Source organism: Sesamum indicum, linkage group LG8, assembly GCF_000512975.1.
Source record: "Sesamum indicum cultivar Zhongzhi No. 13 linkage group LG8, S_indicum_v1.0, whole genome shotgun sequence".
In the NCBI taxonomy this organism is placed as follows: domain Eukaryota; kingdom Viridiplantae; phylum Streptophyta; class Magnoliopsida; order Lamiales; family Pedaliaceae; genus Sesamum; species Sesamum indicum.
Genome location: NC_026152.1, coordinates 11,056,501 through 11,073,859, shown reverse-complemented (window position 1 = coordinate 11,073,859; position 17,359 = coordinate 11,056,501). Strand labels below are relative to the sequence as shown.

At 35.8% G+C, this 17,359-nt stretch overlaps 1 protein-coding gene across 2 annotated transcripts; it reads right to left on the bottom strand.

Moving 5' to 3' along the window:
* Positions 4,664-16,694, bottom strand: LOC105168256 (cyclin-T1-3-like). 2 transcript variants are annotated; one of them, XM_020695950.1, is made up of 8 exons: positions 16,637-16,694; positions 11,116-11,198; positions 9,052-9,367; positions 8,362-8,443; positions 7,252-7,386; positions 6,866-7,041; positions 6,625-6,776; positions 4,664-6,188 (listed from the first exon to the last, which is right to left on the bottom strand). In XM_020695950.1, exons 3-8 carry the CDS (start codon positions 9,276-9,278, stop codon positions 5,182-5,184), a joined length of 1,779 nt encoding a protein of 592 aa, XP_020551609.1. In that variant the 5' UTR covers positions 9,279-9,367; positions 11,116-11,198; positions 16,637-16,694; the 3' UTR covers positions 4,664-5,181. The 2 variants fall into 2 exon arrangements, with proteins under 2 accessions (XP_020551609.1, XP_020551610.1); XM_020695951.1 differs by lacking the exon at positions 16,637-16,694 and adding an exon at positions 16,402-16,477.

Below are 17,359 nucleotides of genomic sequence, written 5' to 3'. Positions count from 1 at the left end.
AACCACCGGTTTGGACGATTATTATAATTAAACCCATTTTAAATTATTAAGTTTTTAAGTTACTATTCTTCGGACTTTAGATTCTTAAATTACATGTTTGTGTTTCAACCATAAATATGACTAATATTAGCCCGCCTATCGCACTTTCGTTTTCGTTTGCTTATTATTGAAGTACTCGTGCCAACACTTTAACAACTTTACTTTACATATAATAAAAAGTTGTATTTTTCTTTTTTTAAAAAAAATATCATATTACCATGATTCACAATAATTGAAAATTAATAATTTGATAGGAATGATCCCTTTTTAACTCGTTTCACATCACTTAAATGAGTATATATTTAATTGACCAACATATAATAATTAGATGGTATCAGCACATTCAATTGGGCAGCATGAAATTCTTCTATGCAGGGGTATTTTAGTCCAATCATATGGGGGGAGGGGGTTGTACAGTCATTAAAGAAGGTGAATGCAAGAAACAGTTGGTGGGGGGGTAGTAAGTGTAAGAACTAAATGAGCCCACAGCAAAAGGATGGATGTATGTGTGCATGAAGAGCTTACAAACATACATACATACATACATACATGTATGGCAGCAATTTGGTGGTCCTTATACACCACTCTTGAGTGTGTGGGGATAAAGCCATTTCTCCAGCTGTTTTTGGGCCACTACTCCTTCTTTTCTTTGTAGCCATTTTTTTTTCTAATACTGTTATTTGCTGATGATGCTTCTTGTGGGGTGGGGTGGGGTTGGGGGGGGGTATGATGCTTCTTGTGGGGTGGGGGGGGGTTGGGGGGGGATGGATAGAAAAGAACATAATCCACTATTTCTATTTGAAACAAGACAAGGGGGTTCCTAACCCATTGGATTATTTTTAGTCTTCCTAGATTGGATACATCCAAACTCTATGTTAATTTTTTGTATTAGGTATTATATATAGGCATCAATTCAAGAATTATTTTGAATATTGATGATGGTACGTCAACTATTAAAACAAAAAGCACTTATCAGAGTTTTTCTCCGACTATAATGTAACAAGAAATGACATTTTGATCGATTGTTAAAAAAAATAGGTCAACTCCAACTGTGATTTGAATGGTGTTGAGTTCAATTCATATAAAATCTAATCTTTAAAGACAAACAATAATAGTTACATTCTATGAAAGTTGTCGACGAAAGTTTCCTGACGCTCAGATAAATGAACTGAGTTGTAATAAATGCAACAACTTGCATATTCATATGTAACATTCAAACACATCAAGATGACGTGTACAACATCGTACCCTTGCTTATTGGGATCAATGATCACAAAGATTTAAAGGAAATCTAAATCAACTTAACTATTGAATTCTGAAATTTTAGCATAAATGATTTTAAGCGCAACATTAAACGTAAAATAGTAATATTTTTTATTTATTTGCTAGTGGGTCCCCACATCCCAATAAAATTAATTGTTAATAGTATAACAAACTTAGGTTTGAAATTTCATGAGTTTTGATATAATTAATAAACAAGAATAAGAGTATTTAATAAAAGTCTAAGAAAAGCATAGATAAGGTTGTTGTGTTGGAAACTAGATGTTGGGATTCATTTCTACTATGCTTTGTTTGTGTCATGTCTATAGTTATTTAGGGTAATACATTTACATCAAAACTTCACATTTTTACTTCATTTACTCAACCTTCTCAATTTATCATTTTCAAAATTAAGGTAAATTACATTCACACCCTTTAAAATTAAATCAAAATACACATTACTTCTTCCCTTTTACAAAATTATAAAATACACATTTCGAAATTATAATTATAATACAATAACAAGTAACAAACCCTATTCAGAAGCAAAACTTACACAAACACTTCTTAAAAATGTTACACTAGCACCCGTCAGAGGAGCATAGCTGTAATGTTGCAAAAAATAAGGGGTGTTTGTGGATTTTGACTTAACCTCAGGAATTATCGTATAATTTATTTTTTTATATCTATTTCTACGTATATAAATATTTAAGTGTGAGAGTTTTAGAATAATTTACTTTAACGCATACTTTAAAATATTGGCTAAATAAATCCCATTTTTAGGGGGCAAAATATAACAATGAAGAGTTCTTTTCATTTTTTTTCTGTATGTTTTGTAGTATACTTTTTACTGTGCGTTTTCTCTCAACATATCTTTTTCCAACCATATAATTTAACCTCTCTCTTCCCTCCAATTTTACCTTACCCCTTTAATTATTCTTTTACAGTAGTGTTTTTAATATAACCATTGAATAAATATAAAAAGATATTGAAGGTCAAAGTATAACATAATCGTCACAGGATAAGAAAACATGAATTATTTTCAACATTATAAATACGCACCACTTAAAAACTACTCAAAATTAATACTATTTACTATGACAATACAAAATCAATGTGAAAAGTTAAAATTTTTTACCACGATTAATTAACATCTACTGTATATGATTTTAGCTATCGCCAGAACATTCGCCATAATTTTTAGCTGTAGCTAATATTTTGGCCTGACCTCCAAAAACAAGAGCCGGTAGCTGTTTTGTACATTTGGAATTAATTAATATATTGAGTATGTCGATGGGATTACAGAATTCAAAATAAATAACATTTCGACGATTTTAACGAAAAATATAAATTTGAAGGTAGATAAATGCTCTTAATTCAAGTAGTCATACCGAGTTTAAATGGATCAGAATTTGGGACATCTCTGGATTGAGCTGTAGGATGGCAACATCTGAGTATGTTTCTCACACATGTGAAGCTTGTTGTAGTGTTTGTTGTAATTCTTTCACCAGCAACTGGAAAGTAGAGAGTGAGTCACGGGGCAGCACAGCACCAAAGCTTGCAACACTGTCTTTTCCTTGTATTAATTTCTTGTGACTCAATAGCTTCACTTCACCAATAAAATAATTCAGATGCTTTTAACCTTATGTTCCAAGTTTCAACACAACAAAAATATTATTAAAAATAAAAATAAAAATGGAATGCGCGCGCGCACACACGCACAAACTGACGACTAGGTACAATTTAGAGTGACAGAAAGTGTTTTCTTTGTTATTTGCTCGGTAGGAAAACGTTGCGTAAAGTATTCTTATGGGATAATTACAATTTCCTTCTTTTGAGAATTGGTGTAATTACACACACGCTCTGTGGTTTAGAAAATCACATCTTGTACTCGTGAAGTTTGCATCCTTCTAATAAATAGGTCCTTCTGTTACTCAAAATTCACTACATGTGTTGATATTAACAAAAAAATTGAATAAAAATTGATATGAAACCTCGATTAACTTATTACTAACTTATTGTAGGTCAATAAATTTTTTTTTTTACTAAAATAGCTTTATAATGGTGAAGATATACCTCATCACATGCAATTACGTGTGAAGATGTATAAGAATAATTTGGTAATAAAAGAATTTATTTGACCTGCAATAAATCAACAACAGACCAATCATGAGTAAATATGAATTTTCATCTAATTTTTTTGTTAGTATTAGTAAATTTGGTTAACTTTGACTAATGGGGGGACTTATTTATTAAACGGAAGCAAACCTCATGGGTACTAGATATAATTTTCAAATCGCAGAAGGTCTACATATAATTGCGCCTAATATCAAGGAACGAGAGGAGAGTATAATTATCCGTTTTCTTATCTAATCTTTGTCGAATAAAAGAAAAACAACTGGCAGGCACTTAGTTGTGTAGAATCATCCAAAATTGTTACCAAATTAACACGGATTGTGTCGGAAGAATGTACTTCTTTTTCTGGTTCTTGGTTTTGTTATTTTGCTAATGTTTTGTTGTGCATACTAAGAATCAAATGGCCATATAAACATTTGTCCTTTGTTATTTTTGTTGCCTTATTGCGTTATCTAAACTTTATAATTTTCCAAGGCAATTTGCTGTCCCTTTTGCTTTTCCAGAATGAAACCCCCCACATTTTCAGTGACAGCAGCCCTTGATATGCTCTTCCATCATTGCCTGCCTGCTGTTCTCTTAGGTGAAAAAGAATTTCACTGTCATCATAAGTGAATAATGACTATCATTTGTCTTCATATGCAAATTAGAATCTTACTTCGTATTATGACTTTTGACCCCATCCCATGAAGATTTCTCCCACTTCTTGATTTCTGATTTCTTTATTGAGGATGTCCCTTAAGTCATAAAAACATTCACAAGGCAATTGTAATGATAGTTCTTGCAATATAGAATAGTAGATGATCACAATTGCCTATGTATAATGAATTTAACATGATTTCATCATGTCGTAACTGTAATTGTTCAAACTGAGAGCCCAAGGGCATACTCTGAAATCAGAATAACCGGTTTTGATTGCACAATCTGTCCTGGTGTAGATCATATAAGGTTAGAAGAACAAGTTTTGGCCTCACCGCCAGGGAACAAGTAAATGCAACACATGAAAACCTGCACATACCCGTACCGTATTTCACTAGCACATATGCGTATTTTGGTATTCTTTCTCAATGGCAAAATTAGAGGGAATACAATACATTCATGGGTTCCAACTATTGCTGTATTGAAAGGTAGAGCCCTGAGAGTTCCAACCAAGTTTTAAGGATCTCTCAGAAAATATCCAAGGCGATAATAATGGTAGCACAGCAACGAAGCAAAAATTCTTCATCAGATATAATCAAAAGCATCCGTCAATAAAATTAATGATGTTTTGCAGTTGAATTATGGCAGTCACAATGCTCTCATGAAAATTGGCTTTCAACTCCAGATTTGAACATGTAAAACCGGCAGAATGTCACAAGCCTGCTCAATATCCAAATTTTGTACCGTTTCTCTTTTCTTTTTTCGTTACAAGCCCAATAAAACTTAAGTCATTACCTTACATGGAAACACTTGAATCTTGCATCTTCTCTCTTTTTCTTTATCCGCACAAGTTAAGGCCAATGGCAACTCATATAATCAACTTACCTGGTTCCTCAACACATTCTGGAACTCCAGTTGAAATAGGCAAACAATAAGCAGAAACTGATCCAAACAACCAACCTGAATATCAGGGGCCGCCATTTTCTTTGCTCAAGTTGTCAAAGATTTTCTTTTATGTTCCGTTTTCAGTAACCAAGTGATGAAGAATTCAGTCCAGCACGCATAACCTCAGATGTGATTCCAACGTGCCCAAGCAATTAGTCATACATTTTACGCATGATTCTCCTGCAAGTGCCTTTTGTGGTCCCTTTCAGAATACCCAAGTCTCCCCAACCCGTTTCTATCCAAGGGGCTACCAGGCTTCCTCTTCCGGTTGCTTGACCTAGGTGACCGATATCCCCTATCAACTTCATCAGATGGTTCGACTTCACCTTCTTCTACAGTGTCGAAATCATCTCCATGTGAAGATTGCCCTTTCATCACTTGGTAATGCCCATCTCCAGACTCATTTGGGTATTTCACATGATGAGAGTTCTCATGCTCTTGCCTACTTGAAGGTTTGGACCAGCTTTGTTTTCTCTCCCGCTTATTTTTGTCACTCTCACCTGGTACTTCAACATCTTCCAGTTCCCTCTCAAGTTCATCCATGGGATCCAGTTTACGAGTTATGTCTCCACGAGCCTTCCTCCGCTCAAATGCAGCTTTAAGCTTCTCTTTGTCCAGCTTTTTCATAGCATCTTGAGGTGACTGACCAACTGGACCGTCCTTGTTGGACAGATTTCTCCCATGATATTTATCCTTCAGTTCTACTGCATCCCTTGGTTCAGATCGCACAGAATTCCCCTCTTGATCATCCTCACCATGCCCTTCATTCCCATACTTTGATTTAGTGTGGGTCTCTGTCAAGTTCCCCTGGCGAGGGGCATCTCGTTCGTGGTGCTGGATTTCATTAACCTCATCCTCTCCCCTACGATCTGCAACGCTATTGATGTCAGAACTTCCATAATCATTATTTCGTGTTTGATTGTTTCTAGGAGGTCCACCGTGATTGTCAGTATGTTGTTGATCAGGACCTGGTCTTGGCGGTGCTGGCTTCAATGATGATGCCTTTGTAATAGTTCCACCATGCGAAGAACTATGACTTGCAACATGTTCTTCATTTGCAGGACCTTTCGATGGAGGTCGTTGACTGCCTCCAGCACTCCCTTCTGCTTCACTAGCCTGAGATGGCGGTACCCTGTTCTGTTCATACAACTCTAGCATCTGATTGCTAACCTCTGCAAGGAACATGATCTAGTTAAAAAAGAAAATATTACACACTATCTTACACAATCAACATGCAGAAATATTACATCACTGCAATCAATTGTGTCATCCTTGACCCTCCCCCTTTTCTCCTTTTATCTCTAACGTTATGTTTGGAACTTCGATTTTGGTGAGGTAAAGAAAATTGTAAAAGGAAAGGATTAAGTATATTAATTGCAAGATATTATCATTTAAAGTGACAAAATCATTTTCCTTCGTGTTTACCTCAGTAAAATCCAAGGACCAAACATAGCTAAAGTATCTGTAAGAAAGCTAATTTTAACAAAATCCATCTCCTCAATCATTGGGTGGTGAGGTGAGAAGTAGTCAATGATAGCATGATGTTGATACTATTCAACATCATGAAATCAATGTGCACAAGCAACCAAAAGCAGGAAGGACACCAACCCTCCAATTGGCGTGGGGTGACATCAAACTCCTGCCACCAAACCTTCTCGCCATCAGATGGAAGCTTTACTTTGAGAAACTTGGCAGCAAGGAAAATAGCACCTGCTGCAATGTGGTGGGGCTTAAATTGCAAGCATAGAGATGTCCGAAGCCTGCATGCCGCATTTCTCGGGTCAAAAGGAGAAGAGGTAGAAAGGCCATGGATAAGCACAAAGTTAAAACTATGTCAAGTCCATCATACCCATCATTTACAAAATTCCATGCAACTTGAGCTAGTGCATTTTGAGCAACCTTAAACTTTTTAATTGCCTCAACGAGAGGCTTATATGGATGATGTAGATTGAGATCAAAACCAAGTGTTGTGAGAACAACCCTTTCTCCAAGTAAAATAAGCTCTTTTTGCTGCTCATATACCTCCTGTACAAAGGAAAAAAACATTAAAATAACTGTCAAATAGAAGACACTTCAAAATTTCTTTCAAGATATCATCAATTCAATATAAAGACACCAATGTGTTAAAAAACAATGAACGTCAGTAAGGTGCAACAGACTGCATGTCAACGAGGAAAAGGAATCAAGGTCAAAAGCAGCATTAAGCTAATAAGGTAGAGGAACGAAGTACACCACCTTCTGCTTTATCCTCTGCACAGCCGCAGGATCCTTTTTATGAATAATCTCATATGAAACAAGTATGACATCTTTCAAAGGTCGAGGAGTTTCTTCAACCTTACCCGCTAGGAACATACATACTGTGGCGATGGTCTGCATACACATGCAAATACATCAGTCCCAAAATCCTAATCATGTTGACAGGAAGTCATCAAAGAGTTGAGGTTAGGAAGAAACTATAAATTAATAGAATCCCCAGCATCTAAAGCATTTGCTTGATACTCTAATAGTTATCAATTAGTCTGATTAGTATTTTTCTTCTTGTGTTCCAAGCAACTTTTATGTTTACTTATTTTCACATAACAAATACTTGAAATACTATAAGCTCATAAACCAAGAAGGTCTCTCACGGGCATAAGAATTGTACACGAAAGGAATAACCAGACCCATGCAGATCAGATTACATCACACTCGATTACTGACCAAACAGGACATATAGACAACTAATGCACATGCCAAACATCATGAACCTATAACAACAAGTCTATTATAAGACGGCATAATTTCCAAACATAGATCAACAACATTCCGAAATCGTGCATATGAATGTGCAATACAGACACCCACTAGAAGAAGAAGTTATAGATCAGCTTGAACAACCACCTCTGCATCTTATACTAATTGCTATGTTGGACTGAGGTAGCCAATAATCCTTTGCATCGCTTGACGAATTTCACGGTTTGCAGGATGGAGGACAACAAAGTACACACAGTTGTAGCACAAACTATAAAAATAAATTCATCACAACCATTTGCCAACAATTTCTTGTAACACCCAGATGCTATTCAGGGGAAAAAGTTATGCTCTTTTAGCTGCAGACAGCCAAACCAAACTTAAAAGAAATTTAGCACCCAAGCCACGACTGACTGAATTTAATTACACTGGAGAAGCATAATAAGTCGTTGGTGGAGAAACTTTCTAAAAGGACAAGAATGTCGTATATGAAGATTCGATTAACAGGGCAGTGTGCTTTAAGCATGCTACACAGATTGCCAAAGCAGCACTTAACAAAAGATGTTATCAACTCAAGATGAAAATAATAAAGAGAAGGGAAAAGAATTCACTCACTCTCCTATCATTTTTGGCATGGGACTGACGAAGGAAGAAACGATGACAAAATATAATTGCTGTAGCAATCGTCACCTGAGGCCTGCATTATTGAGCATCGTAATTGAGGAGCTTTACAGATCTATTGGATTTGACTACACAAATAAAGTGCAGTCAGAGAACAAAAAAACTATAGCAGGATGAATGAGATGAGGACATTTATTATGATGATATTCATGCACTTTTCTTATATCCAAAGATGCAAATAAAATTTACATATTAAAGTTCAAAATGGAGGCAAACACTTCTTTTCTGCAAATCTTTGAGAGATTTGAACTGCCAAAAACCCTGTGCAGATCAGAACTAGCCAATATTCATTTACAACATACCTTTGTGCAACATGTTCTGAAAGTTTAGTCCAACTCCACCCGTTTAATTTCAAAGGAATGAAATACTTCATACAACATCGATGAGCACAATTTCACTAATATCTCAAGATCGTTGCACAGTTACAAAAAAGCCATGGACACATATTCACATGCTCCTCAAGTAAAATAAAAGGAAAGCCAATAAATAAAGGCACAACGACTGACATTTCAGAAATTCTAAGTTAAAAAAGAAGCACCACAAACATAAAGAGAACTTACACTTACAGGAAACTTCAAGTGGTGCATCCTTATACGAAATGCTAAAATACAAAACAGAACTTACACTTTAAGCCTCATGCCCAAATCTTGTAAAAATGTGCAATATGATTTTCGCAAGTAAGTCTCTTTCTTCAAATCAATGCCATCTCTTCTAGAAGGGGAATTTTCTTCAATTTCCTTCCTCGAGAAGTACCAACGCCCACCACCTTCTTCTGGCCTTTCCTGAGAAACTCTGTAATTTCCTTCAGGTGCTCCATGATGGGAGGGCTCACCAGGCAACAGGTTAGCCATTTGCAGCTCCTTTCTCCCACCAGAATTTGTCAAAAGATGCCAGATGAGGTCTCTTAAGTCAACAGGATATGCTCAGAGCCTCAGACAACCTTCATAGACAGAGTAAACATGCACTTAAATTGTAACTTAGAAGAAACTTCTAGCAAAATTTAACAAACAAATAAAAGACAGAATTAGAAAGAAGGAGATCAGGAAAACTACATCATAAGCAATAACAAATCCACTACACAGACATAGTGTTGAAAAGATTTAGCCACACATTACACCTTATGTTAACAGCATATTGTAAGTGAGAAAATAGTACGATATACAGCAATGGTGACAAAGACAGACACCCAAATGCTGTCATGGAGAATGAGAGTTCAAGACACTTAAAAATAGCACTGCGGTTTCTCTCCTTCTCCGCTTGGAAATAGGGCAAACACATTTATTAACAGAATATTAACAGAATTCACGATTTCAAGAATATTAACAGAATTCTAGCACTCGTTAACCGAAGTAATTCAGTTTCTTCTGGTTCTTCGAAAACCTTCTACCCTTCACTTGTTTTGAAACTAGCAAATCAATTTCTCAACTATCCACATAAATCTTATCCAACCCCATATAAGCTAAGCCCAATCTGATGAAACATAAGTTTATAAGAAATGTTTTTAGCAATATATGACAACATTACATTTACTTTTTTTTTCCTCTTAATGTTTCATCAGTTTTAATGTTTCTAAATACACATTTCCCTGAATACATCATCACATAAAATGTTGCAGGAAACCAAAAAGGCAGAGTATCTCAATTTGAGATCCCGAGGAACTTCCACTGCTTCAACCAGAGGCAGTAGCTTCACTATTTAAATAACCAACCTTAAGAGCCAAACATCGGCTTGATCAGCGATAAAGAAAATTAACCAACAACACTTATCATTGCATAGAACCTTTACATTTTTCGTATTTTAATCAGTACCATAGTAGTCAATGGCGCGCTAAGTGCGCGTGCAATGGCCGCCTCTCGCGCCATACGGCGCCCATGGCGCGCGCCTTCTCTATGGCGTCGCCATAGCACGCGCGCGTGGGCTGCAGCCTGCCCAGGCCCAAGAAATTAAAAAAAAAAAAAAAAAAGGGAACCCTAATTAAAAAAGGAATTTCAGCAAATTGTAAGTACTGCATGCATGGGTAACTATCATAATATCATTCTTGACTCTTCAGTTCTCTCTTCTTCGGTTCTTCCTCTACCAACACATCTTCTTCTCAGTTCTTCTCTTCTTCTTCTCTTCCATAGTAGCCTGCCGCTGCTGTTCACTATTTATTTACGGTATGACTTTTTTCTAAATTAATTACAGTATTTTATTGTATGTTTATATTGATATCTATTGTAGACTGATAGACAAATTAGCTATTTACCAGAAATCTTGAAACTCAAAATTGCATACAGCATACTTAAAGATGATGAAGTAACTATTGTTTAGGACTTTTGCTATCCTTCAATGGTTGAACATTGGTCGTTTTACTTATATGAAGTTTTGTTATGTTGAATTTGTTGTTTATGTCTTATTTAACTCCTTATACATTAATCTAATCAAAATAATACTAATTATATAAATAATAAGATTATTTCTTATATTTGCGCCATCCTTGAAAAGGCGCACGCCGCGGCGTGCGCCATGGCTCCAGGAGCCCTTGGCGCCATTGTGCGCCGTGCGCCACTGACTACTATGATCAGTACCATCAGTGCTGCACAAGCTTTCTGCATTTCCTCGAAACATAAACCAAGAGAAAATGCAAACGCTAAACTGAATGCAATAATATGTCTGAAAAAGCATGCACATCAGATTCAGTCCACATACCGGCATCTACTCTCAGAGACTTTCCTGCCAGTCGCCTGTTTCCTAGATTAAAAGCATAAGCAAGCACAACAACACTCGTGCCTCTGCAAAAGTATAACAGAGAACAAATGAGTAGATCCTAATACAAATAATAAAAAACTAACAATGTAAGTTGTGACCAATTCAGGATTAAATTACTGATATAAAAAGAAATAGCTCAAACACCACGGCATGCTACATAAACAATGATGCATGTACATAAAATCCCACAAATAATCCTCAGGCTGAACGAAATGCCACAGATCTTTAAGATATTGTTCACATCATAGTTATCTGCTTATCTGGAACATTGATTTAGAATACAGACATCATTATTTCACATGTTAATCAAGGATTACATTTTCTAATTCATTTGCTAGCATTGGAAAATATTCCACCTAGATTGAGTTATCGCCAACACAGTCTCAATGCCAGCCAATTTAAACTGTCTACTCCAATGATCCAACAATTTTTCAATGTACTTCGAAGTCTTGGACCTTCACAAAGTGATAGGGGGTGCACCAACTATATTCCACTGCGATCAAGCCCCAACACTTCCTTTTTTCTTTGTGTTGGAGGGGGGGGTGTAGAGATCAATCTTTACATGAACTTATCTCAGTGGAAGGAAGAGCAAAAAAATCCATTTGAAGATCTAATGATTTCAATTTGGCGACTACCCTGCATGCCCATTTGAAATACGAATCATCCCCTAGTTAACAAAATTTGTGGTGCATCTGAAGTGGATCTTTTAATCTAAACTACTAAATCTACATCATCTTTGACAGCATATATTATCGCATCTGTTATGAGTATCTAGTAGCTTCTCAATATATATTAACTTGCAAAAATCTTTATAACAGAACATTTCATTTGTATCACGGATAAATCACTTGCATGCATTAATTTTTTTGTTTGATTTAAAGAGAGAGCAGAAAGTGATCAGTAAAAGTGGGTATCAAGATGAAACAGAGGATATTATCTCTAATCTAGTTGAGATAGAGTAACAGAATGCTTAGATGCATATATATTTTGCATGAAAAAGTAACCAAACTTTGAGACCTAACCTTCTCCAACAAGAAAAATGCAAGCACTTGTTGGACTTGTTTTGCATATATTATCTCGAGGTTTATGAGCATAAAACCAGAATGATGTTCCATCCTTAAGGAAGAACTAAGAATCAGATTTACAATTTTCATTGGAGTTCAGGCAACTACAAATTCGGGTTACAGATTTCTTCTTTAAAATGGGTTTAATGAGATTTTAAGTAATTCATACTTGTAACTTGTAAGGCAACATACACACTTGGAAAGTAAAAACCTTCATAAAAGATTTGGATTGCAGCGGATTTTGCCATATTTTGTTAAGATATTGAGATCATGCAAAATTGGTTGGGGTTTTTGTATTAGATAAAAGAGATTGACACATTCATGTGATGATTCATCTCTATCCATACTAAAACTCTTGACAACATAAAGAGGTTTACCATAGTAAAATTATGGTTCCTATTTAAAATTCAAGCTTCCTAGCAATCTTAAAATGGAAATTGTAGTAAACTAACACAGTTTCTCTGAGCATTAAATACATTTTGCACGCCTGTACATTAGCCAAACTTGCATACATACCCCCGAAACTACAAAATATACCAAAAAAACCCTCCTCTTACGTTCTGATAGTGGCTCCATTGGAAAAAGTTCACATGGATTTGACTAATTTTTGCAACTGTTGCATACTGACTGTTACAATTTGGAGGCAAGAATATCCTCCAGACACTAATACATAGGGTTAGTAATTTACACTTCCTCCACGGCACAAGTTCTCTTCTTTATTTCAGTATTTGCTCTAAAATTATCAAACAAACTCGACTTCTTCTCTTCTCCTAAACCTAAATGTCTAGTAGCAGCTCAAGTGCAAATCTCGTTTTTCATGCCGTAGGTAACAACATTGCTTGGCTGATTGCTATGGTGCAAAATGCAAATGAAACGAATCATGGTAATATAAATCTTGTTTTACATGCCGTAGATCACAACATTGCTTGGCTGGTCGTAATGGTGCAAAATGCAAATGAGAGAAAAAAAAAAAGTGTGGGATTCAAAGAGCTTGACGGGAAATAATTCAGCGGGAGTTTGCAGATTGTGCAAACTGCAATGTGAATCTTTTTTTACACATTTCTTTTTATGCCCAATATTTTAGGAGAAGTTTATCTTTGTGGTTTTGTTTTATTGCAGGAGCCAAATGGATGGAATTTCTAAATAGATTGAACCTAAAATTTTGAAGAAGGACTAGATATTGGCAAGGTTTAATAAGATTTTTGGACCAAAAGAAGAAAAGATAAACACATCCGAAGCGATTAAGTGAAACCTTAAATGTAAAAAATGAGAAGTTATATCCAACTGGCATAAATTACAAAACAACAATGATGTGATGATGAAGATACAAACAAAATCTGGAAGCCAGAACCCCACATATCTCTTGCAAGGCAAGAATCGTATGACAAGCTATCATTCTTCTTATCAAAACTTCTAGGACCTTTATGATGCTCAGCCTTCAAGCTCCTTAAATGAAACGCAGAAGTTACCCATTGAACTTGCATGTATCCACTCTCAATCATTTTTGCATCTAGCAGTAGCCCTTTGTTTTTCATTTTTTCCACTCAATTGAAATCCCCGTTGCATCTAAATACGGCCTTAACGCTTTCCTACAAATCCTACCGCTCAGAAACATGAAACCTGCTTCTAACTTGAATTTTCATGTCCCTTTTACATCAAATTCGGGAAATTTTAAAACTCTACATCAGACTGGAATGCTCTGAAAGAACATCAAGATCACTTTGAATTTCCTTTCTTCAGCAATAAGTGCATGTCAAGTGTCCCTAGGTCACTATCTTGGGTAACCTCCTTACTCCAACTCATCATTGGCTAAAGGATCACGACTATCACTCAACCTAACAACTTCAGCAAAAAAACTCAAAATCAGAGAAGACCTTGTCATCACTTTCACTTCTCAGGTTCAGCGACAGAACTAGGAATATCCTCAGTATCCATTTCACTATACACGCTGATACCATTATTACCTATTTTTGTCTAACTCAGCAATCAAGTTTTGCAGCGGCTATCCTCCCATTTCCCCACCACCTAACTACATCATTTCTACTCCATCAAGGTCATCAAAGGTGATATAATGATAGGATTACAATGTAAACATTTTATACATACAATTCAATCTCCAAAATATTGATGTTAACATTTCTAAGAATGCGCCATCCCTGCCAAGCAACCTTAGTCCTCCACTATTTAATTCAATCCCAGACACCCTACTAAACCAAATAATGCTAGTCAGAGGATTACCAAGATCTCTTACGTAATGCAAAATTTCAAAATAAGACAATAACTCTGGAGTAAATATTTCGGAATTTTGAAACGATACCCTAACATAATTTACTACCTTATCATTGTCATGAGCCTAATTGTGGTTCACTTTAATACTAAAACAAGAAGTTCTCATTTTTCATACAATAATAGTCAATTTCGTAACATTTTTTCATCAAAGCAATCCAGGGCTCAATATTAATAATGAAAAATTCAGATAAGTTAACCTATTAAGACATCAGTAATCACCCTAATGGCACCCCATTATACTAAAAGGATTCCATCAATGTGGGATATAGTATGACACGTAATACACCCAGTGGGACCACAGCATATTAAAAGGTGAAATACGCATAAACTCAGGAGTCAGGACACAGCATATGAAAAGGTGAAGAACATGCATGCCCTACAACATAGCAACCATCCATGTAACCAAGAAAGAAACCAATAAGCATTGCGTACAATACATATACCAAAACACACGCATTCTTGCAGGGTATATGCTCAGAGAAGACTGATGTTTCAATCTAACCTTTATCATTAAAAAACACATAAATACTTGTAAATTCTCAAATAATAGAAAATACCGTGTACCAAAACAATGTAAATAAACCTCCCAGCACAATGTCAGAAATAAATCCTTAAATCAAAAAACTCCAGAAGAAATGAACACCCAAATATGAGGCCCAAACATAAGCACCCAAACAACATGCAAAAAATAGCCCCCAATTCAATGTCCGAAATAAGCCCTAATGTCAAGATTTTCTTAGTAAAGAATAACCTTAATGCTAATCTAAGTTTCTTAAATTCACGGATTTCTGGGAATCATTGCTCAGGAATGCTTAGGGAGACAATACATATCGTATTTCTATAAAGTAACCAGGTTCATGTTTTACAGATTTCTAGAAATTTGGCACATAAAGTTAGGAGAAAATAGCGCTAAGCTTGGTCTGCGAGCTATTGGAATTTGGGGTGCAATTTTTAAGAATCATTTTCTTACATAAAATGCAAGGAAAGACACTTTTGTTCAGCTAGATTTCCTTCCACCCAAGGGTGTTGTAGGAATAACATTATAAGTCTAATGTGTAATGGTGAATCAGAAATCTGCCACGTGTACCGGGCAAAGTGGTAAAATGCAAAAACATCACGGCCATCCAGATTTTTAAGGATTGACTGGTAAAATAGAGGCTTTTGTCATGCTTTGTAGTTTAGGGGTTTGTACGTGAATTCAGTCATATACAGGCCACAGTGGCGAAAATGTATATAATCATGCAGATGAAGTAAAGATCAACTAATACCTGAAAAGATTTTATCAATGTTTGGCATTCATATGCCATTTCAACCAATAAAGACAGGGAAAGAACTGTGCAACTCCAAGTCTATTCAAATATCATCTAACAACTATTTTGGTGGAAAGGGGAAAACCAGCATTAACACTCCAGAACAGAGTAAAAAGATCAGATCACAAGAATTCATGAACTCCAGTAGATGAAGCAACCAAAAAACTCATTCGTTCACAATCAGTAATGACAACCTAAGTAGCTTCCAACAACTGCATAGAATTTTATGTTGTCATATCACAAACCTTGGGCTTTCACAACTGACAGGAATGACAGATTAAATCAAATTCAGATAACCTAATCAAACCTCACATGGACGCAGAACCAGAACTAAGACAATTCGAAACAGAAACACATCAGAATTATGGACTAGCTATTGGAGACAAAAAGCAAACAAAAGGCCGTACAGCAAAAGAATATGCAGGTCTTCCCTCTCCCAAACAGGCATGCTCTCCAGCCCCCATTTCAGGCATGTTATCATTAACAAACATACAACCCCAACAAGAGTCATTAGTTCAGTGGAGTAACCAAGAACGTTCAAATTCAGGTAAAAAGGAGCATACATGTGATTGAAACGTTCTCAATAGCACCAACAAACTGGACCAAACGGGGCGGAAGTTCACCACAAGAACCAAGAGTAGATAAGAAAACAAAGTTTACATCACAAACTAAAGCTTATCCATGACCTAATTTCATAACGGATAAGACAATTATCAGTAAGTAACTCCACAGATACCCCGCACATATTATAGAAAATTAATAGACTCAAGAATTCAAAAGCTAAATAATACTCGTTACCTGAAAACTAAATAAGAAAAACCCAATCTTCGAAAACTTCACTTTCAACTCTATTTGAACACATTCAATTGAAACCTGGAACACAGAACTACAGAAAAATTAGGTAAAAAACCTTAACTCCGAACAATAAATAACCACTCTCAAAAGGGAATAAAAATCAAAACTAGGGCAATTTCAGTTCGAACGAAGTCGGGGAATCAAGGATAGAATAAGAACAGAATCTTGCCTATTAGCAGTGCAGAGGGGACGGAATCCCTTCAGGTTGCGAGTCGGGAGGCGACGAGACGCCGGCTCGGCGGCATGCGATGTTGTAGCTTAGACGGCGAGGGCTGGAATGAGACCAAAAATCGTGCTCAATTACAAATTCAGTAATTATTCTGCATTTTATATTTCAAAAGGAAAAAACCAAAAAAGAAAAAAAGAGCAAAATACTAAAACCTTTTAAATCCAACGCGATATATCTATCGCTTATTGGGCCTCTTCCAGTCCAATGGATATGGGCTAAATCGTGAAGGCCCAAAATTATATCTGAATCCTTGTTGGGCCAGCCATATAATAAATAATAATAAGGGTTAATTGCACTTATACCCCTTCTAAAAATACAAAATTATATTTTTTTTCTTTAAAAAACTTAAAATTATACTTATACCCCTTAAAAAATTTCGTTTTACACCTAACTCCTATTAGAATTTAGACAAAAGATGCTGATGTTAGCAAAAAAAT